The sequence below is a fragment of the Rhincodon typus genome, chromosome 1, assembly GCF_021869965.1.
Source record: "Rhincodon typus isolate 14 chromosome 1, sRhiTyp1.1, whole genome shotgun sequence".
NCBI classification, from domain to species: domain Eukaryota; kingdom Metazoa; phylum Chordata; class Chondrichthyes; order Orectolobiformes; family Rhincodontidae; genus Rhincodon; species Rhincodon typus.
Genome location: NC_063332.1, coordinates 46347092 through 46371397, shown reverse-complemented (window position 1 = coordinate 46371397; position 24306 = coordinate 46347092). Strand labels below are relative to the sequence as shown.

Below are 24306 nucleotides of genomic sequence, written 5' to 3'. Positions count from 1 at the left end.
GGGGGGGGGCAGGTGAGAAGTGTTGGGTATTCTAAAAGGTATTAGGGTGGACAAGTCGCCAGGTCCGGATAGAATCTATCCCAGGTTACCGAGGGAAGCAAGAGAAGAAATAGCTGGGGCCTTAACAGATATCTTTGCAGCATCCTTGAGCATGGGTGAGGTCCCGGAGGACCGGAGAATTGCTAATGTTGTCCCGTTGTTTAGGAAGGGTAGCAAGGATAATCCAGGTAATTATAGACTGGTGAGCCTGACGTCAGTGGTGGGGAAGCTGCTGGAGAAGATTCTGAGGGATAGGATCTATTTACATTTGGAAGAAAATGGGCTTATTAGTGATAGGCAGCATGGTTTTGTGCAGGGAAGGTCATGTCTTACCAACTCGATAGAATTTTTCGAGAAAGTGACAAAGTTGATAGATAAGGGAAAGGCTGTAGAAGTCATATACATGGACTTTTGATAAGGTTCCCCATGGTAGGCTGATAGAGAAAGTGAAGTCGCATGGAGTCCAGGGTGTACTAGCTAGAGGGATAGAGAACTGGCTGGGCAACAGGAGACAGAGTGTTGTAGTGGAAGGGAGTTTCTCAAAATGGTGAACTGTGACCAGTGGTGTTCCACAGGGATCCGTGTTGGGACCACTGTTGTTTGTGTTATACATAAATGATCTGGAGGAAGGTATAGATGGTCTGATAAGCAATTTTGCAGATGACACTAAGATTGGTGGAGTAGCAGATAGTGAAGGGGACTGTTGGAGAATGCAGCAGAATATAGATAGATTGGAGAGTTGGGCGGAGAAGTGACAGATGGAGTTCAATCCAGGCGAACGCGAGTTGATGCATTTTGGAAGATCCAATTCAAGAGCGAACTATACGGTAAATGGAAAAGCCCTGGGGAAAATTGATGCACAGAGAGATCTAGGTGTTCAGGTCCATTGTACCCTGAAGGTGGCAACGCAGGTCGATACAGTGGTCAAGAAAGCATACGGCATGCTTTCATTCATCGGACGGGGTATTGAGTACAAGAGTTGGCAGGTCATGTTACAGTTGTATAGGACTTTGGTTCCACCACATTTGGAATACTGCGTACAGTTCTGGTCACCACATTACCAAAAGGTTGTGGATGCTTTGGAGAGAGCGCAGAGGTTCACCAGGATGTTGCCAGGTATGGAGGGTGCTAGCCATGAAGAGAGGTTGAGTAGATTAGGATTATTTACATTAGAAAGATGGAGGTTGAGGGGGTCCTGATTGAGGTTTACAAAATCATGGGAGGAAGAGACAGGGTGGCTAGCAAGAAGCTTTTTCCCCCAGAGAGGGGGACTCAATTACTAGGGGTCATTATTTCAAGGTGAGAGGGGAAAAGTTTAAGGGAGATATGCGTGGAAAGTTCTTTACGCAGAAGGTGGTGGGTGCCTGGAACACGTTGCCAGCAGAGGTGGTAGAGGCGGGCACGATACTGTCATTTGAGATGTATCTAGACAGATACATGAATGGGCAGGGAGCAGAGGGATACAGATCCTTGGAAAATAGGCGACAGGTTTGGATAGAGGATCTGGATCGGCGCAGGCTCGGAGGGCCGAAGGGCCTGTTCCTGTGCTGTAATTTTCTTTATTCTTTGGGTCCGGTAACACTTCCTCAGAACTGGACGAAGGGTCATCGGACCCGAAACATTAACTGTTTTTTCCTTCACAGATGCTGCCAGGCCTGCTGAGCTTTTCCAGCAACTTTGTTCTGGTTGTTGTTGTTGTTGTTGTTGTATTAAAAGAAATTTGCTGTCCAACAGTGACAATAAAATTACATTGAGGGATTTGAGGCAACTATTGGGATTTGAAAAATACATGTAAACTTTGAAACTCAAAATACCATTTGCTGATTTATTTCTGATTTCTACAATTAATTAGAAGCTTTGACATAAATAAGTTACTGTATATAGTAGAAATGGTCTGACCATGTCAAGCGTTTCGCTTATTTCTCCACGACTCTCAGTTTCGCCCTTATAACTTCTGCTGCTCAGAGGAGTTTGCCATTTTCAATTTCTAGGTATAAAGATTCTTTTTGGGTCTAGAACCCTCGAATCCACCCTATGCAACTACTTCAATAGATAGCTTCATAGCTCGTTTTCTCCAGCTGACCCACTCCATCCTTCCCCAGAAGTATATTTCACAACTTCCTAGTTATGACTAGTCTTTACATGTCTGCTTTCCTCACGGTCCATATGTCAGTCCCACATAAGACACTCCAACATACATTCTTGATTATTTCTTTTTTAAGATCTCGACTCATATTCCCAAATTGAGCAATTCTTCCTATTTTGAAAATGTCTTCTTTGTCCTTGCCACTCCAGCTCTGATTTCTTTATGATAATAACCAGCTTCAGACGAGATAAATCTCATGTCTAATAATCTCTTCATGTTTGCTATGCAAATTTGTTAGCTTCAGTGAAAAGAATATCCTATCAAAAGGACAGGCAGTGGGACAAAGTTGCCTTGTTAGCAAGAAATGAAATTCAAATCGATAGCAAGAAGCGATAGAGTCAGAAGGTATACAATCTGAGTGGGTCAAGTTCAAAAACTGCAGAGGAAAAAAGACCCTGATGATAGTTACGTACAAGTCCCTTTGCAGTCGTCAGGATGTGGGGCAGAAAATAAACAGGAGACAGAAAAGGCACATAAGGCATTATTACAATAATCAAGGGAGACTTCAACATACAAGTGAACTGGGAAAATCAGGTTGGTAGCGGATCCCAAGAAAAGGAGTTCGTGATATGTCTAGGAGATGGTTTTTTGAGCAACTTGTAGTAGACTCCACTAGGGAACTGTTAATTCTGGATTTCGTGAGGTGTAATGAGACAGACTTGGTTGGGGAGCTTAAGATGAAGGAATCCCTGGGGTTAGTGACCATAATATGATAGAATGCACCCTGCTGTTTGAAAGGGAGAAGTTGAAATCAGATGGAACTGTATTATAATTGAGCAAAGGTAACTACAAAGACATGAGGGAGGAACTGGCCAGAGTTGATTGGAAGGGGAGCCTAGTAGGGTAGATGGAGCAGCAGGAGTTTCTAGCGGTAATTCAGGAAGCACAGCAGAAATTCATCCCGAGGATTACTTCTTAAATATGTTATATCTATCAACATCTTATCACTTCCAAATATCAAACTTTTTAATAAACTAAGGGAAGGACTAAGCAACCAGGGCTGACCAGGGAAGTCAGGGACAGCATAAAAGCTAAAGCAGCAAACGATGTGGTTAAGATTAGTGGGAAGCCTTTAAGCCTCTACCAGCAGAGGATAAATAACAAAGCAATAAGGGGGAAGATGATGAAATGAGGGTACGCTAGCTAGTAATATAAAAGAAAATTGTAAGAGTTGTTTAGGATATATTAAAAAAAACTAAGAGTGAGGCACGAGTGGACATTGGACAGCTGGAAAATGAGGCTGAAGTAGTAGTTATGGGGAACAAAGAAATGGTGTAGCAATTGAATAGGTACTTTGCATCAGGTTTTCATGGTGAAGACACCAGTAGCTTACTCGAACTTCAAGACAGTCAAGGGCAGGGAAGCTGAAAGGTCTGAGTGGTTAAGTCTCGTGGACCAGACGGACTGCAATCCACGGATCTGAAGGAGATAGCTGAGGAAATTGGAGGCATTGGTGGTGGTCTTTCAGGAATCACTGGATTCAGGGTTGGTCCTAGAGAAATGGAAATTGGCTAACACCCCCGTTTAAGAAGGGAAGGAGACAGAAGACAGTTAAGAGGAAATCTTAGGCCAGTTAGCCTAACCTCAGCCATTGGTTAGATTTGAGAGTTGTCGGTGCGAACCCCCCAACTGGGGACAAAACCTCAGTAGACAGGCAAGATTCAGGCAAGTGGAAGACGTTTATTCAAGCAAAAAAAAACGGTTGATACAGGGAGAGGGCCAAAGAATCTTCCGAATCGAAAGGGAGATCAATGACACACTCTGATTTTACAAAGTAGTACAGCATTTTTCCATACTTTGTGTTACAATAGTCAAATACAACATAGTCACTGTCCCTCCCTTTAATCCAAATACCCAAACCCATGGGACACCTAATCAATGATGGGCATTCCTATGGACAGCCCCAGGTTCTCGAGACCATGGTGTTTACTGGTCATTGTAATCCCTGGGCCTTAGGATTTTTCTATGCATCCTATTAATTCACATTCCTAAAGTTATTAGTTATACTCCTTCTGGTCTGTCCTAGACTTCCTTGTCTCTCAGGGCTGTTTGAGTTCTGTTATTCATGGTATTTTGTGTGTTGCCTTTATCAAATTTAATCATTCCTTTTGTATTTCCCACTGTCCTAAATATATATATTTAAAAACAAAAGACAATTAATTTTAACCAATTGCTATATGATTAATTCCTATTATAAGGTTAGTTATAAAGTGTAAAGTTGTACAGCTACTTTTACTGCTAGCATTTTGTAGCTAATGAGTTGGACCAATCTCTTTTGTTCAGGGTGTAAGATAAGGAGTGTCCTAAAGCTAATTAACTTTCATTTCTGGGCTTAAATGCTTTTTCCCTACTGCTTGTATTATATTCTGGTTATATATTGAAACCTACTTCTGTGATTATCTGAATAATTCTTTAACTAGAGCCTATTTATTAATACTGTGAGTAAAATGCTAATTACTATAAAACATCTTTAGCTGTTTTTTTTGCAGCTGTTTAGAGAGTTAATCTGATGGGTTCATGAGCTATGATTTACACCCCTGGTGCTATGTCTTTAGTGAGACAACATACTTTGATTAACAACATCTGTCTGTTCTCGACACCCTCTTATCATAACTGTCTCAGATGATCGGTTGCAGGGCCTTTGTATGGCCTTGGATAGCTTTGTTTCAAGGTACTATTATGTTTCACTTTAAACGTTAGAGCAGACTGCCCCATTTTGTTTAGTCCTTATCAGTCATTTTGTATGTTTCAAACATGGGCCACTTTGGTGTAAAGCAGATACGGGTCACGTTGTACGGACAGGTACTGGTCAGCCCTACAAGAGTGCATTATAAAGGATGACATGGTGGTGTACTTGGAATTGTACAATAAAACCAGGCTGAGACAGCACAGCTTCGTCAATGGGAGGTCATGCCTGCCAGCTCTGTTAGAATTTTTTGAGAAGGTAATGAGCAAGTTAGACAAAGGACAGCCAACGAATATAATCTTTTTGGATTTCCAGAATGATATCGATAAGGTGCTGCACAAGAAGACGCTAATTAAGATGACAGCCCATGATGCTGGGGGCAAGGTACAGGCATGGATAAAGAATTGGCTGAGTGACAGAAGGCAAAGAATGGTAAGAAAAGGGGTCTTTTTCAGGATTTCAGCCAGTGGAGTTTGGCAGGGATCAGTGTTGGGATCATAACTATTCACATTATATATTAATGATCTGGTAGAAGGAACTGAGGGCATTGTTGCAAAGTTTGTAGATGACACAAAGATGGGTGTAGAGACACATATTGCTGAGGAAGCAGGGAGGCTGTGAAAGGACTTGGATCGGCTTGGACAGGAGGCAAAGAAGAGGCTGTTGGAATACAATGTGGCACAATGTGAGGTTATGCACTTTGGTAGAAAGAACAGAGGCACAGACTATTTGCTAAATGGGGAAAGGCTTCAGAAATCTGAAATACAAAGCGACTTGGGAGTCCTCGATCAGGATTCCCTTATGGTTAACGTGCAGGTTCAATTGGCAGTTAGAAAGGCAAATGCAATGTTAACACTCATTTCAAGAGGGCGAGAATACAAGAGCAGGGGTGTACTGCTAAAACTGTGTAAGGCTCTGATCAGGCCGCATTTGGAATACTGCCAGCAGTTTGGGCCCCTTATCCAAAGATGTGCTGGTCTTGTAGGGTCCAGACTAGGTTTACAAGAATAATCCCAGGGATGAAAGGCTCATCATGTGAGGGGTGGGGGAGGACTCTGGGTCTCTACTTGATGGGGGTTTAGAAAGACGAGGGGGGGATTCTCATTGAACTTACAGAATACTGAGGGGCTCAGATACGGTGGACATGGAGAAAATGTTTCCACTAGTTGGAAAGGCTGCAACCCAAGAGCACAGCCTCAGAGTGAAGGGACGACCCTTGAGAACTGAGAATTCTTTTTCAGTCAGAAGATGCTGAATCTGTGGAACTCATTGCCACAGAAGGCAATGGCGGCCAAGTGATTGAGTGCATTTAAGACAGAGACAAATAAATTCTTGATTAGCGAGATCAGAAAAGTTATGGACAGAAGGCTGGAGAATAGGTTTGAAAAACAAATCAAACATGACTGAATGATGATGCAGACTCAATGGCTGAATGGTCCTGATGTATCTCATTGTCTAATCACTACAATGAAACCTACCTTTTGCTTTCACTTGTCTCCCAACCAAATTTTATTTGTTCAAAAGGGAACTAGACTGAAAAGGAAGAATGCTATGAACAAAAGACACAGGAATGAAGCTCAGTGAATTGCTCATTTAGAGCCAGTACAGATGTGACAGCTGAATGGCCCCCTGCTCTGTAAAAATTCTGAGATTCCATGAACTTTGTTCATTGCTATATTTACTACTTAAATGCGTTATATTTGTCAACTTCTTACCCCTTCCAATTATCACAGTTTTTTCAGAATTTAGTAATTAAAAAATTCAAAAGACTTTACAGGTTTGATGATGACAAAATGCAAAGAATCAAAGAGCATACTATAAATGTACAAAATGGCACACTATCATCTGTGTAATGATAATAAATGGAAACCATCAGATCTAATGTCCTAGATGCAAATATTTGTTTCTTCTGTTAAGTCGGTTGCACTGATTGACAATCTACCAACAATACTTGATAAAGTTTTGTTAAAATCTTACTAACTCAGCCCAGACCAAAATATCCCAACCTCAACAGTTAATAACAATACTGCAACTTCTGATTGCACCTCAGTCTATCACATGGTCAGTTACAATGCTTGCTGACAAGTTAAGCTTGTGCAAGTTTGGTTACTGACAAAACAGTTTTTAAAAAATTCTGTTATCCAGTTTTCACAACCCATTGAGTCCAATTCGTACTTACAAACACATGTGCCTTGATAGAAGTAAAACAATTTACACCTCCCCCCCTAAAAGGCAGTTCACAGAAGCATCAACATTTGGTCCTGATCTACATAAGGGATTAGCAGAGTGGGGAACATATGCCAAAAGTAGTATTATGGGGTAAATTAAAGGTGAAAGAAAAGGGAGAAAAATAAATCGACTTAAGAAGAAATTCCAGGAATGAAGGCAAGAGCACATGAAGTCACAAATGTCAGCAGTGGAATGATTACACTTGGGCAATACACATGACCAAAAGAATTGGAGAAGCATTGACACGCGAGTGCTGTACGAGGTAACAGCTATGGGGAGTCGTCAGTGGCACGTAATAACTGGGCGAAACTCTTTCTAAAAAAAATGCGAGCCAGTGTAAGCCAGCAAGCACAGGGGTGAAAGCCAAATGAAATTTTAAACTAATTAGACACAAAAAACAAACAGTTTCAGATGACTTCAAGTTTACAGATGTTGGAAGGACAGCCAGGTATTGTCAAGCATCGAGAAAGCAAAGTTTCAGATAAGTTGAAATACAGTTGAGTCAGCAAAATTAAAGGTGGAAATGTGATGGAATACTCCCCACTTCTCTGGATTGGTGCAGCTCCAACACTCAAAAAGCTTGACACCATCCAGGACAAAGCAGCCAGCTTGACTGGCACCACATCCACAAGCATCCACTCCCTCCACCACTGACGCTCAGGAGCAGCAGTGTGTACTATCTACAAGATGCACTGCAGAAATTCATCCAAGACCCTCAGACAGAACCTTCCAAACCCACAACTACTTCCATCTAGGACAAGGGCATCAGATATGTGGAAACATTACCACCTGCAATTCCCCTCTAAGACACTCACCATCTGACCCAAAAACATAATGCTCTTCCTTCACTGTTCCTGGGTCAAAATCCTGGAATTCCCTCCCTACGGTCATTGCGGGTCAACCTACAGCATGTGGACTGCAGTGTTTCAAGGAGGCAGCTCACCAGCACCTTTTCAATGGGCATCTAGGGATGGGTAATAAAAATACTGTCCAGCCAGCAACACCCACGTCCGATAAATGAATAATAAAAAAAAATGCCCTTCTCCTTGAGCACCAATGTGTGATCAGAATCTCATTTTGATTGGAGTACAAGTATGAACAGACTTGCCTCGAAAGGGATGGGATTTAGGGCTAAAAAACAGAGTTTATGATGGGGACAGAAGATATGGCTCTCCTTATTCCAATAATTTTGTTGGTGGCAGTTTTTTTCTCATCCCATACTCCTTGTCCGAAAAGCAGTTAGAGTATTCAGACACTGAAGGATAAGGTGATAGCAAGAGAAAACTGGTAGGGGTGGGGGGGGGGGGGGGGGGGGGGGGAAGCACGCTTCTGGAAACAGATACTATTTTACAACAATAAAGAAAACAAATTATCTTGCAAAGTCCTAAATTTGACAGTCGGTCTTCGCAAAGCAGTGTCCGTGGATCATTAGGAGTAGTAAAGGCATGGTTGCATTTTTTCCTCAAAAATTGACAACCAATTCAGGCTCAATTAGAGTTACACAAAATATATTAACACTTCTCAGATTTGGAAATATTTAAACAAAAGGACGTTGAAATTGCTAACAATATATTTACCTTCTGATGCTTTGCTCCACGAATATGAGCTGCATAAGCATCAGCTCCAGTGCAAGAAACATCACAGAGCTCACAACGCAGTTGATTTTGAATGCCACGAGCTGTTCCAGTATTGCTGTTTTGGTTAGTAGTTTTCAGAGCAGCTTCCTTCTTCTTGTGTTTCTGTCCTTCCAAATGTTCCCTGTAAGTCTAGTGAAGCAGAAACAATTTTGTTTCCCTCTTGATTGTTCAACCACTGGTCATCTCTTTCATTTAGTACTAAAGAAAATAAGTCTGGTACACACTGCCAACTCAGCATCAAGACTGCTGTCTACACCGGGGAAAAGACCTCTAAGAACTATTAGCACATTTAGCAATTTTTTAAAAAACTGATAGAAGCTGTGCTATGTGAGTCACCGATCCAAAATTTATGGCACTACCCCATAACCTTCCCCTAGATCTCTGCTGTGTACTCTAGCTTAAGTATATGTTTAACTTTACCTTAAAACATAAAATATAAAATGTTTGTGCCTCAATTGTTCCCCCATCATGAATGTAAAGGATAATAAAATTCCTACACGACCCTCGTTTGACAGATTGAAGATGTGTCAAAGAAGATTTGTTATTGAAGATTTATCAGATACTCCAATATAGGAATCTCAGATTAACCTTTCAATCTTCAAGTAACTTGTTAAACCTTCTCCGATCTACTGGAAGTAGTTCCAATACCTCAAATCTCTTCCCTGACTGCAGTGTCTCACCCTCAATATTGTATTGGTGAACCCATGCTGTACCCTCCATTGGCAGGGCAACCAAAGCAATGACAAGAAACAAAATAAAGGATCAGAGAATCAAGGATGCTGAACAACATTCAGCAATACTAGAATAATTTTGCCCTAATTAAGTGACCAGTTAGTTAACAGGACGAAAGATAAATAGTGGTGACATGGCCAAAACACACATGATGCAGCATAAAATATATATACTTCCACAAGTCAAAACTATAATGGATAGTGCTCTGTTAAAAAAAGACCAGAGGGAACTAGCAGAAATTAGGCATGTTTCTAATTTAGCAAATCATTCTCGAGATAGCAAAACAATTTCAATCCAACTTTAAGTGCATCTTACTACAACTTTTCTCAAATCTTTACTTTGGGATAAGTTTTATTTTAAAATTGTCAGATCTTCCGCTCCTCTATTAACATTTTGATATTGTCTGGTAAAATGTTTTAACTCTCTTAAATTCAACTCTTTACATGCCCTCAAACCTGGTCACAATCAGATCACAGCTAATCTGTAACTTGACTCCATTTATTTTAACGTGCTTCATAATCTCTTGAATACCAATATCCAAATATTTACCTTCCTCAGTCTTAAAGCTTCAACCAACCCAACACCCCAGAAACTTGCATTTTTAAGAAAGGAGAAAAATGATTTCAGTTTTGTTCAAACTTTAAGATTATAAAAGGTTGGGAAGGCGATGGCCTAGTGGTATTATCGCTAGACTATTGATCCAGAAACCCAGGTAATCTTCTGGAGACCTAGGTTCAAATCTTGCCAAGACATATGTTGGAATTTGAGTTTAATAAAAACCAGAATTCAAAATCTACTGACGACCATGAAACCATTGTCAATTGTCAGAAACACCCACCCAGTTCACTAATGTCCTTCAGGGAAGGAAATCTGCCATCCTCAACTGGTCTGGCCTACATGTGACTCCAGATCCACAGCAATACAGCTGACTGTCAATTGTCCTGTGAAATGGCCTAGTAAGCTATTCAGTTGTATCAATCGCTACAAAGTCTGAAAGAAATGAAACTGGGCGGATCACCAGGCATCAACCTGGGCACTGGAAAAGACAACAGCTGAAACAGCCATGTTGACCCTGCAAAGTCCTCCTCACGAACATCTAGGGGCTACAGCCAAAATTGGGACAGCTGTCTCAGACCAGTCAAGCAACAGCCTGGCATAGACAGACATATTCACAGAATCATACCTTACAAATAGTGTCACAGACACTACCATCGCCATGCCTGGATATGACTGTCTCACCAGATCCAGCAGAGATGGCGGCACAATGGTATACAGTCAGGAGGGAGTTGCTCTGGGAGCCCTCAACATTGATTCCGGACCCCACGAAGTCTCATGCCTTCAGGTTAAGCAAGGAAGCCTCCTGCTGATTATCATGTACCATACTCCCTCAGCTGATGAATCAGTACTCCTCCATGTTGAGCAACACGTGGAGGAAGCACTGAGAATTGTAAGGACACAAAATGTACTCTGGGTGGGCGATTTCCAGGTCCACCACCAAGAGTGGTTCAGCAGCAGTACTACAGACTGAGCTGGTCGGGTCCTAAAGGACACAGCTGCTCGACTGGGCCTGCGGCAGGTGGTGACAGAACCAACAAGAGGGAAAAGCATACTTGACCTCATCCTTACCAATATGACAGCTGCAGATGCATCTATCCATGAGCGTATCAGTAAAAGTGACCATCGCACAGTCCTTTTGGAGATGAAGGCCTGCCTTCACAGTGAAAATAACCTCCATCGGGTTGCATGGCACTACCACCATGCTAAATGGGACATACTTCAAACAGGTCTAGCAATTCAAGACTGGGCATCCATGAGGCGCTGTGGGCCATCAACAGCAGTAGCACAATTTTGTAACCTCATGGCCCAGCACATCCCCCACTCAACCACTACCATCAAGCCAGGGGATCATTGGTTCAGTGGAGTGCGCAGGAGGGCATGGTAGGAACAGCAACAGGCATACTGATGAGGTATCAACCTGGTGAAGCCACCAAACAGGACTACTTGCATAATGAACAACTTAAGCAGCAGAGCTAAGCGATCCAACAACCAGTGGATCAGATCTAAGATGTGCTGTCCTGCCACATCCAGTCATGAATGGTGATGGACAATTAAACAACTCACTGAGGAGAGGGTTCCACAAATATCCCCATCTTCAATTTTGGAAGAACCCAGCACATCAGTTCAAAAGGTAAGGCTGCAGCTTTCGCAGCAATCTTCAGTCAGAAGTGCTGAGTGGATGATGATGTATCTCAGCCTCCTACACTGGTCCCCAGCATTACGGGTACCATTCTTCAGCCAATTCGATTCACTCCACGTGATATCGAGAAACGGTTGGAGGCACTGAATACTGAAAAGGCTTTGGTGCCTGACAACAATCCGGCAATAGTACTGAAGACTTGTGTTCCAGAACTTGCCACTCCCCTAAGCCAAGCTGTTCCAGTGCAGTTACAACACTGGCAACCACCTGACAATGTGGAAAATTGCCCAAGTATGTCCTGTATACAAAAAAACAGGACAAATCCAATCCGGCCAATTACCACCCCATCAGACTACTGTCGATCATCAGTAAAGTGATGGAAGGTATCATCAACAGTGCTATCAAGCAACACCTACTCAGCAATAACCTGCAGTGACGCCCAGTTCAGGTTCCACCAGGGCCACTCAGCTCTTGACCTCATTGCAGCCTTGGTTCAAACATGGACAAAACAGCTGAATTCTGGAGTTGGGGTGAGAGTTACAGCCCTTGACATCAAGACTGCATTCGACTGAGTGTAGCATCAAGGAGCCCTAGCAAAACTAGGATCAATGGGTATTGGGGGAAAACTTTCTGGTGGTTGCAGTCAAACTGACACATAGGAAGATTGTCGTGGTTGTTGGAGGTCAGTCATCTCAGATCCAGGACATCTCCACAGGAGTTCCCCAAAGTCGTGTCCGAGGCCCAACCACCTTTAGCTGTTTCAATGACCTTCCCTCCATCAGGAGATCAAAAGTGGGGATGTTCGCCGATGATTGCACAATGTTCACCACCATTCGCAATGCCTGAGGTATGAAAGCAGTCCGTGTCCAAATGCAGCAAAATCTGGACAATATCCAGGCTTGGGCTGACAAGTGGCAAGTAACATTCATGCCACACAAATGCTAGGCTATCACCATCACCAAAAAGGGTCAATCTAACCACCGCCCCTTGACATTCAATGGTGCTACCATCACTGAAACCCCTATTGCCAACATCATAGGGGTTCTCATTGACCAGAAACTCAATTGGACTCGCCACATAAACACAGTGGCTGCAAGAGCAGGTCAAAGGCTAGGAATACTGCTGTGAATAACACCTCCTGACTGCCCAAAGCCTGTCCACCATCTACAAGGCACAAGTCAGGAGTGTGATGGAATACTCCCCGCTTGCCTGGATGAGTACAGCCCCAACAACACTCAAGAAGCTTGACACCATCCAGAGCAAAGCAGCTGGCTTGGTGACCACAACATCCACAAGCATCCATTCCCTCCACCACCAACACTCAGCACAAGATCTAGAAGATGCACTGCAGAAATTCACCAAAGTTCCTCAGATAACACCTTCCAACCCATGACCACTTCCATCTAGAAGGATAACGGCAGCAAATACATGGGAACATTACCACCAGCAAAATTGGAAAATAAACTGCAACGTAACAAAATAAAATAAATAAATCCAAACATAACACATTCTTACCTGTGGTCCAGCACAACTGATCTTGCAAACGTCACAGTAATGGATCTGAGGTTGCTTAGGTGGCTGCTTTGGCTTCTGTTTATTTTGAAATGGCACTTTCTTAGTGAAAGTGGTCCCAGCCCAAGCTGCTGCTTGTTTTTGTTGCTGTTGCTGCTGCTGCTGCTGCTGTTGGTAATAGGAAGATGCAGCAGAATACACTGCAGCTTCATATCCAGCATACGTAGCTCCTAGAAAATAACAAATTGCAAAAACAAGCTAGCTGCATGGTCAGAGTGAGGAAGAGAAAAAAAAAAGACAGCATGAGTATCTGGGAATTTGGATCAAAGTGGGAATTTAACAGGTTCATTTCAATAGTTCAAATCAAATGTTGCGTGGTACTATCATAGTGTTAAATGAGGTAGTGTCAGTCAGACAATCTGGAGAAAACTCAACTGGTTGAAGGTATACTTAATACAAAAGGAAATGGTTATGGTTGTTGGAGATAAGTCACCACCACCCTAGGAATTCACTCTAAGTACTTAAGGTACTATCCTAGACATAATCATCTCAAGCTGCTTTATGAACGATCTTATCTCCATAAGGCCAGATTTGGGGACATACAGTGATACATGCACCAAGACTTGGACGATATTTAGGTCTGGCTGAGATAGCAAGAACTGCAGATGCTGGAGTCAGAGACAACACAGTGTGGAGCTGGAGGAACACAGCAGGTCAGGCAGCATCGGAGCAGTAGGAAAGTTGACCTTTCGAGTCGGGGCCCTTCTTCAGAAATGACCTTTCTGAAGAAGGGTCCCAACCCAAAACATCAAACTTTCCTACTCCTGTGATGTTGCCTGACCTGCTGTGCACCTCCAGCTCTACATTCAGGTCAGGCTGTTGTGGCAACTTGAATTTGGTCTGTGCAATAACCACCTCCAAAAACAAAGAGAATTCAAATATTTTTTCTTGACATTCAATCGTATTACCATCATCAAATCCCTCTTGTCAAAATCCTGAACTACACCTGCCATATCATGCTGTCTCTAGAAGAGAAAGTTAGGGGGCAAGTTCTGTGGCAAGTAACTCACCTTCTGAATCGTCAAAGCCTTTCCACCATCTAAAAGGCATAAGTCAGGTGTGTGTCAGAATAGTCTCCAGTAGCTTCAGTGATTGCAGCTCCAACAACAGTCAAAGCTCTGCACCATCCAGGACAAAAACACAGTCTATTTGATTTGCACCATATCAATCACTTTAAACATCCACTCCTGGCAGCACTGTGCTAGGTGATTTGCTCATAAGGTGTAATGATTGCTGGTTATGACAGTATTCATTGCTCATCACTAGCTGTCTTTACAGATGACATTTTTGAAGGATCTGAAGAACAGTCATCTCAGACTCAAACTGTCAACTCTTTTTCTCTCTCCACAGATGCTGCCAGACCAATGTTCTGCATTTGCCCTGGACAGTGTCAAGTTTCTTGAGTGTTCTTGCCAGATAAAGGATTTCATCACACTCCTGACTTGAGCCTTGCAGGTGGTGGACGTTCTGTGAGGATTCAGGTGTTGAGATACTTGCTGTCGAATTCCAAGCCTCTGCCTGTCTTGTCGCCACAGTATTTATATGGTTCACCTGGTTGGTTTCTGATCAACTGTAACCCCCAGGATGTTGATAGCAGAAGACGATTCTGGAATGTTAATGCCAGTGAATATCATGAGGAGATGATCAGATTCTCGCTTCCTGGTAATGATCATTGCCTGGAACCTGTATTGTGTGAACATTACTGGCCACTTATTAGCCCCAGCTTGGATGCGATCCAGATTTTACTGCATTTAGCACAGGTTGCTTCAGCATCTACAAGATGCACTGCAGCATTTCACCAAGGATCCCTTGACACACCTTCTAATCCAACCACCTTTACCAGGTAGAAGGTCAAGAACAGCAGACGTGTGGGAAAATCACTATCTATGAATTTCATGCCAAGCCATACATCATCCTGACCCAACCTGAATGAGCAAAGTAGGAACACGAGTAGGCCATTCAGCTGCTCGAGCATGCTCCGTCATTCAATAAGATCACAGCTGATCTGTGGCCTAACTCCATATACCTGCCTTGGGCCCATAGTCTGGATGCCCTTGCTTAATAAAAACAAAAATTGTCTCTCTCAGATTTAAATTGGAACTATAATCACTGTTCCTTCACCGTCTCCGGTCAAAACTCTGAAACGCCCTTCTTAACAACACCCAGTGTACCACAGTAAGTCAAGCAACTGGCTCACCACCACCTTCTCAAGGGCAACTAAGGCTGCAGAATGCTGGCCTGGTCTACAATGCCCACATACCATGCCCTGAAAATAAAATTAACATGAATCATAACAAGTAGGTATGACAACTGACTAGGAAGGCAAATGGAATAACATTTAATCATAACGGGGAAAAATGGAGTAAAAATCTTTCATGAATATTTGTACAGTACAAAAAATCCAAAATGTAAAAATTGGAATACTTCACTTCTTACCAGTATAAGTCACAGCAGTTGAGCTGTATGTACCACTCTGAGTGTAGGATGGAACTACAGTAGCAGCTGCTGCAGCAGCCGGTTGCACTGTTGTGGACACTGGGTAAACAGTAAAGGTAGTAGTTGGGTTTGGTGTAGCTGGTTTTATCGCTGTCACTTGTCGAGTCTGTTGAGCTTGTGTGTATTGTGTTGCAGCTTGACTATATCCTGCTTTTGCAGCTGTAACAGAAATATTAATTACTGAAATTTTAAGAAAAGATTTAAAAGAATGCTATCAGAAGAAGACTTGTCAGTGTTGCTTCAAAGCTTTTAAGTATTATATATGCCTTACATATCCAAATACCACTTCAACTATAGCACCCTGATCAATACACTTAAACAAACAATAATTTACTTATTTATTAGTTACATTATTTCTTCTAATGCAATAAAAACTTTGAAGACACTTCAATAGGAGTGTTATAAAACAAACACAGACACAAAAATCACACGGTGATATTAGGGCAGATGGTCAAAAACTTGGTTATAAAGGTAGAATTTAAGGGGCACCTTAAAAAAATAAGACCATAAGGCATAGGAGCAGAAATTAGGCCTTTTGGCCCATCGAGTAAATAGGTGAGAGGTAGCGAGGCAGAGAGGTTGTTGAAGGCACAGCCACCGACGGTGAAGCCATTAAAATCAGGGACGCTCAACATGCCAGAATTAGATGCATACATGTATTTTGTTATTGTGGCATCAGAAATAAACAAGAGGATTTTAATCCACTGCCACTCACATCTAACTAACTTATTACAGGCCAGCAATTGGGAAAAGTTTGGAAGCCTGCTCTCCTGGCTGAAAGCATCAGAAAAGCCTAAATTGCCTAAACACGACATGGTTTTTAAAATAATAAGGAAAAAGTAATGTAACTGCATACGAGGTAATATCAGCCCAATTCACTCAAACGTAGAAAACAGAACACAAAAATAGGGAATAAGTTATCCTCCAATCCACAGGAACTGTTCTCGAGTCCATAGAAGCTTGGAAGATGACCACCAACACATCCACTATTTCCAGATCCACTTCCTTAAATACTCCAGGATACAGACTATCAGACCCTGGAGATTCATTGGCCTTCAATCCCATCAGTTCCCTCAACTAAACATACAAGATGATGAGAGGCATAGATAGAGTGGATAGTCACAGACTTTTTCCCAGGACGGAAATGACTATTACGATGGGGCATAATTTTAAGGTGAGTGGAGGAAGGTATGGGGAGATGCCAGAGGCAAGTTCTTTACACAGAGTGGTGGGCGCGTGGAATGCACTGCCGGCATTGGTAGTGGAGTCAGATACTTTAGAGACTTTTAAGCGACTCTTGGATAGGCACATGGAGGATAGTAAAATGATTGATCTGAGTAGGATAATAGGTCGGCACAACATCGTGGGCCGAAAGGCCTGTATCTTGCTGTACTGTTCTATTATTTCCCTGTATATTCTGATTTTCTTCCGTTCCTCTCTCACTATACTGTATGCTCGCCAATATTTTTTGAGACGTAACGTGAATATTCCTTTGTGAAGGCAAAACCAAAATATGCATTTAATTGGTTTGCCATCTGTTTTCCCTTGATTATAAAGGAACCTACATTTGTCTTCACTAATCTTTTTCTCCTCACATGTTTTAACAATCAGTTTGTATGTTCCCCACAAGCTTACTCTCATAATCTGTTACCCTCCTTTCTTAAATCAATTCCTTTAGATTTCAATGAAAGAGGACAAACTGCTCCCAACCCTCAGGTCTGCTGCTGTTTTTGGTCAATTTGTATGCTCCTTCCTTGGAGCTCATTGTATCCCCAACTTCATTTGTTAGCCATGGCCGGGACACCTTTCCCCTTTTGTTTTTGTGCCAGACAGGAATGATCATTGCCATTCCTCTTTGCACTCTTTGAATGTTTGCCGTTGTCCGTCCATTTATCGTCATCCCTTTAAATAACGCTTCCCAATTTATGATAGCCAGTTTGCTCCTAGTGCCATTCTCTATTTAGATTCGAGGCTTTAGTCTCAGAACCAATAAGGTCACTGTTCACCTTAATGAAGAATTCTATCACATTACGGTCACTCCTTCCGAAAGGGCTTCACACAGCTACATTGTGAATTATTCCTTTCTCTTACACACGACCCAAACTAGGGTGCTTGTCATCTAGTTGGCTCCTCAATGGATTGATCCAGACAGCCATCTTGTACACTCTCCAGATATTCCTTCTGTATGTAATGTTACTGTTCACTCAAGCAAACACTTGTGTTATTAAATAGTTCATCAACTCTGCACTTTTATACAGTTTTGTGTACACAACTTTTTAGCTGACACAATCAAAATTAACATACTTGGTAATTGGTAATTTAGGTGCAATATAAATCCACAGAATGCATGTCATGTTGTGCATTTAATGCATTGATATTTGTGGGTTACAGACCACACCATAATTTATTTCAATTAGGAGTTCCTCAACAGTATTAGACTCACCAGCTTGATAATATGCCTCTGCAGCAGTAGGTTGTGGCTGAGCTGCAGCAGCAGGTTGTTGGTAGTATTGTTTGCTGTCATAGGCGATAGCTGGTGCTGTGGAACGCACATATGTATAGGTATCCTAAATTGAAAATAAATGATCAATTGAAATTGCTGGATAGACTAAGTCATTGTTTGGATAACAGAGGAAATATGAAATGAAAGGTATATGCTTAATTGAATTTGCATTTATTACTTTCATGCAGGTACGCTTCTCCAGTTGCAGGTTCTTTTTATTGGTCAATTTTGATTGCATCATTACAAAACTCAAATATATGGAGGATCAACTTATTTGTTCTAAAACAGGATCCAAATTTAAAACATATACAAAGTGATGTTAATTAAATACCTTTGATTAAAAACTAATTACAAATTAACTGCACTGTGCATTGAAGGCAGCTGTTCAAATGAGAATATAATGGATAAGAGATCCTGGTTTTTAATTTGGAGCATAAAATAATTATAACTCAGAATAAACATCATTACATTTGAGAGTTTTTTTTTTTTTACACGAAGTAATGGGAACATCAGGATCATTAAGAATTATCACAGGAGCTAATTTGGCCTAATCTAAATACTGGTATACTAGTGCCAGTTCTACACCTGAAGTCATTTAGCCTTCCTACTCTTTCCTCATTACTTTGCATAGTTGTCTTTTTAAAGTGTTTAACCAGTTCTCTAAAATATATAGTCTTGTTCTGATGCTCAACTATATATAACTATAACACACCAATGTACAAATTATTTTATACACATCCTTTGTTCTTCAGATAAATTTAGATCCCCTTGCAACACTTCTTCAACCAATGATAAATTATTTACCTTCTCAAAAATTTTCCATTTTAAAACTATTAAATTACTCTTTGATGGAAACGTTTTTGTGTCTTTGCAGTAGAACCTTTGGAATGTAAATTGGTAGACTCATGATGAATACATCAACAGTTTAGACATACAAAAAACCCACAAGGTATTTACTTATTTCAAAATTGCTACAAAACTGTTAATGAATATTGTTCATCACCGCTCCTTCAACTGTGCACATTTTCTTAGAGGTGTGGAGGCGATAGTAGAAAAAAAAATCTCTACTTCAAACAAGTCCTGCTCCAAACAATAAACAATTAACTACTTAAAAGTTAAATCATACCTGATAATTTTGCGATGTGACTGGTGGAGGTGGTGGAGGGGCTTCTTGCTGTCGCTGTGTGTATCCATAATCTGCTGCAGTATGTGCCGTTTGATACCCTCCATACGCTGCTGTGGCGGCAGCAGCTGCAGCAGCTGCAGCAGCAGCAGCAGCAGGAACAGGTCTGGCTGCTGTAGCAGCAGCTGCAGGAGCATAGGCTGCTGTCACAGCATGTGCAGCTACCGGGGCCTGGTGGACTGTGTAGCTGCCAGCTGTGGTTGGATGAGAGTATGCAATGCCAGTGGCCGGCTGTTGGCTATTACAAAGACAAAAGCACATTTTCAATGTCTAGAAAACTCAATCTTTCAAATAGTTGTGACTTTATGAACTTGTTGTAACACAAGTTTTTTTCATTGAATGCAAGTAAGAGTTTGATGTTGATGTTTAAGTGCAGAAAATTATTTCAACCTGTTTTAGAAGATGTTATTTTTAAATTTATTACAGAGCTTAACATTTTGCTTTAATACATATACTCGAAGCTTACATTATCCCCTGTATTTTAGGCTGTTAACATGAAAAAGAAACTCCAATATTCATTCCAGGTCATGAAGAACGGAAGTTTCTTTCAAGGTGAGAAATAATTGATGGTGGATATATCAATCTGTTTTTGCCATTTAAAGGAAAAAAAATCATGATAATCACCATAAGCTGAGAGGTGAGAATAAGTGCTTGCGCATTGTACTGAAGTGCACAGCCCACATAAACCGCTGCATTGGGTACGACCAAAAAGAGATACCTTCATGGAAGAATAACTGCACTTGTATGTTTATTCGTTAACTTTTTTATATCATCATTGTTGGATTTGGAGAAAAGCGTGTAAGAGAGGAGAAAGGATCGTAGTGTGTGACACACAAGATCACACCGAAATCTACAAACTAAGCTAAGTTATGTATGACTAGTTTATCTTAGAAATGAACTACACACTTCCTTGTTGGGCTATATCCCACACATAAAGTCTTATTATTCACCACAGCCCTTTAGATTTGCATAAACTGGCAGAGGCAAATTTGAAGTGTCTGTCAGAGAGCAGATGTAAAACCACATGTGCTAATAAAAGGCAGATGGTGCTATTATTAGCAAATGTGTCGTCAAGATTACCTGAAATATAAGAAATTTAGTCCAGTGATGGCTCTACATCCTCGGGGTGCTTTAGTAAAGTAAGCTATTTAGTCAATCATGAACAGTGCCTGAACTACAAAGCAACATGGCTCAGATTTCAGATTATCAAGTTACAAAAGAAAATTCACTGTAATGAACAAAGAACCACGGATGCTGTAAATTCAAAATAGAACCTGAAACTGTGGAGAGAAAGCTGAGTTAACATTTCAGATCCAGTGACTGTTTTTCAGATCTAATAGTAGCTACAAACAGGTGGTATTTATGCTGAAGATAGAGTGAGGGAGGACAGGAGTAAGCAATAGATGGAGAGGGAGAGAAAAGCAGTCAGGCAAAGGGATGGATAATGGTAAGACAGGACAGTAAAAAAAACATGATAATGGGGACTATAAGGTGGCGAAAATTCATTGGCAGCCTATGTCACAACAGGGCGTGGGATGCTGAGGTGAGAAAAGGACATAGAAGGTAATGTTCGGGCCTAAAATTATTGGACTTGATATGGAGTCCTGAAGGCTGCAAGTAGAAAATGAGACACTACTTCCAGCTTGCACCTAGCCCCGCTGAAGCATGGCAGCAGGCCTGAGACAGAATGTCGGCCAGGGAACATGATGGTATGTTAAAGTGGCAAGCACCTGGAAGTTCGGACAGAACGGAGGTGTTCCAAAAATGAGAGGTGATCTCATCCAAAACCATTAGTATATAGGCCGATTCATTCCCATGGCAGAAGTGGTTTGCTTGGAAAAGGACAGGGAGCAAATGTCATCTGTTTGTGTTTGCACTCAGCTGGAGAAACATCTGTGTGGTGGTCAGAAGGGGTTGATGCCTGTGGGGAGAGGGGGAGTAGAGAGAGAAAAAAGAGAGAGAGAGAGAAAAAGACGGGGGGGGGGGGGGGGAGAGGGGGGGGGGGGGGGAGACAGACGGCGGGAAGAGAGACGGGGGGAAGGAGAGACGGGGAAGAGAGATGGGGGGGTGGTGATGAGAGACAGGGGAGAAGAGAGACGGCGTTGTGGGTGGGAAGAGACGGGGGGAAGAGAGAGATGCAAGAGGGTGTTAGGAACAGATGTCTTGATGGGGAAGGGAAATGGAGGGTAACGAAGAAGGATGCGGAGGGGGTCCTGGTTGGAGAGAAACCTGTTTTTCAGCCATAGACAGGGTTTTAAAGTTAAATAAATAGAAAGCGCTTGCCTTCTCACTACATTTTCAAAAGAGGATTCCAGCTAAGAACACTGAATACTTAGGCCATGTTCAGTATTTTAAAAAATGGATTTTAAAAGCTTCACACGTGAGAGAACATTATTGGAGCTCCATGGCCAACATTGCTCCACTGGAGTTTGAGAGCCCAAAGTTTTGGCTGCTGACCTCACCAAGGGTCAGAACACAGTTTATGAAGCCCTGGTCCAGAATCTTGGGACATGATCTCAGAATAATGGATAGGCCATTTATATTCAGATGAGAAGGAACTTCTTTAATCAGGGGGTGGTGCATCATCGAAGTTTTCAACCTTGTCATCCCTCCTCCAAGAGCTCTGGTAGTTCCAAACCATCACCTCACCTCACCCCCACGCCCATGCACATGTCCAAATATTGTCCCATCTGAACATTCCTATCAAAGATCCTCGAACAAATCACCATCTCTGAACAACAACCATGAGACTCTCTATTCAAACCCTCTCAATCTAACTTACAATCAAAACTACCAGAGCCAAAAATCACAAACTGTGCCAATGGCCATGATATCTTCTCCCTCCCTATTCTCTTCCATGATTCCTACTAATTTCAATACAGTCAATATATCTCCAAGAAGGTGTCTATTCTCTCTTCTGCATGATTTACCAGAAGATCACACAGCATAGGAGAAGGACAAGCAGCCCTTCAAGTCATCCCTGAAATAATGTTAGTGACTACTGACTCTTTGTTCACCGCCTTACAAGGCAGTACCTTATAATTCCTGACTTGTTGCATGAAAAAATTGCCAAATGTTATGATCCCAGCTTATAGTAACATTGCACAAGTCAGATCCTAAAAATAAACCGAGCTAGACAAACCATAGAGATAGTAGGAACTGCTGGTGCTGGAGAATCTGAGATAACAAGGTGTAGAGCTGGATGAACACAGCAGACCAAGCAGCATCATAGGAGCAGGAAAGCTGACATTTCGAGTCTCGACCCTTCTTCAGAAATGGGGGAGGGGAAGGGGATTCTGAAATAAATAGGGAGAAAGGGGGAGGCGGATAGAAGATGGATAAAGGAGGAGAGGTGGAGAGGAGACAGACAGGTCAAGGAGGCGGGGATGGAGCCAGTAAAGGTGAGTGTAGGTGGGGAGTTAGGGAGGGGATAGGTCAGTGCAGGGAGGACGGACAGGTCGAGGAGGCGGGATGAGGCTAGTAGGTAGGAGATGGGTGTGGGGCTTGAGGTGGGAGGAGTGGATAGGTAGGAGGACAGGTGAGGGATGCGGGCGGGGGAGGGGAGATTTTGAAGCTTGTGAAATCCACATTGATACCATTGGGCTGCAGGGTTCCCAAGCAAAATAGGAGATGCTGTTCCTGCAACCTTCGGGTGGCATCGTTGTGGCACTGCGGGAGACCCAGGATGGACATGTCGTCCAAGGAGTGGGAGGGGGAGTTGAAATGGTTCACGACTGGGAGGTGCAGTTGTTTGTTGCGAACCAAGCGTAGGTGTTCCGCAAAGCAGTCCCCAAGCCTCCGCTTGGTTTCCCCGATGAACAGGAGGCCACAACGGGAACAGCGGATACAGTATACCACATTAGCATATGTGCAGGTGAACATCTGTTTGATGTGGAAGGTCTCCTTAGGGCCTGGGATAGGGATGAGGGGGGAGGTGTAGCACTTCCTGCGGTTGCAGGGAAAAGTGCTGGGGGTTGTAGGGCTGGTGGGGAGTGTGGAGCGGAGAAGGGAGTCACGGAGAGAGTGGTCTCTCCGGAAAGCAGATAAGGGTGGGGAGGGAAAAATGTCTTTAGTGGTGGGGTCGGATTGCAGATGGCGGAAGTGTCGGAGGATGATGCGTTGAATCCGGATGTTGGTGGGGTGGTACGTGAGGACGAGGGGGATTCTGTTTTGGTTGTTATTGCCAGGAGGGGGTGTGAGGGATGAGTTGCAGGAAATGCGAGAGACACGGTCGAGGGCATTTCGACCACTGTGGAGGGGAAGTTGCGGTCCATGAAAAACGAGGACATCTGGGACGTCCGGGAGTGGAATGCCTCATCCTGGGAGCAGATGCGGCGGAGGCGAAGGAATTGGGAATAGGGGATGGCCTTTTTGCAGGAAGGTGAGTGGGAGGAGGTGTACTCTAGATAGCTGTGGGAGTCGGTAGGCTTGAAATGGATATCGGTTTCCAGGTGGTTGCCAGAGATGGAAACAGAGAGGTCCAGGAAGGAGAGAGAGGTATCAGAGATGGTCCAGGTGAACTTAAGGTTGGGGTGGAAGGTGTTAGTGAAGTGGACGAACTGTTCGAGCTCCTCGTGGGAGCATGAGGCGGTGCCGATGCAGTCATCGAAGTAACAGAGATAGAGGTGGGGTATAGGGCCAGTGTAGCTTTGGAAAGAGGGATTGTTCCACGTATCCTACAAAGAGGCAGGCATAGCCTTGGCCCATGCAGATACCCATGGCCACCCCCTTTGTCTGTAGGAAGTGGGAGGGATTGAAGGAGAAGTTGTTAAGGGTGAGGATGAGTTCAGCTAAGCGGATAAGGGTGTCAGTGGAGGGGGACTGGTTGGGCCTACAGGACAGGAAGAAGCGGAGGGCCGTTAGGCCATCTGCACGGGGAATGCAAG

At 42.8% G+C, this 24306-nt stretch overlaps 1 protein-coding gene across 1 annotated transcript in view; it reads right to left on the bottom strand.

The window, feature by feature from the left end:
- LOC109934794 (zinc finger RNA-binding protein) overlaps window positions 1-24306 on the bottom strand; it is a 76871-nt gene that overhangs the window by 37914 nt on the left and 14651 nt on the right. The window contains exons 3-7 of the mRNA XM_048613134.1: window positions 19364-19658; window positions 18178-18301; window positions 15675-15893; window positions 13182-13408; window positions 8678-8866 (exon numbers count right to left, since the gene is read on the bottom strand). Coding sequence (XP_048469091.1) covers window positions 8678-8866; window positions 13182-13408; window positions 15675-15893; window positions 18178-18301; window positions 19364-19658 — 1054 coding nt within the window. The remainder of the gene's footprint in view (window positions 1-8677; window positions 8867-13181; window positions 13409-15674; window positions 15894-18177; window positions 18302-19363; window positions 19659-24306) is intronic.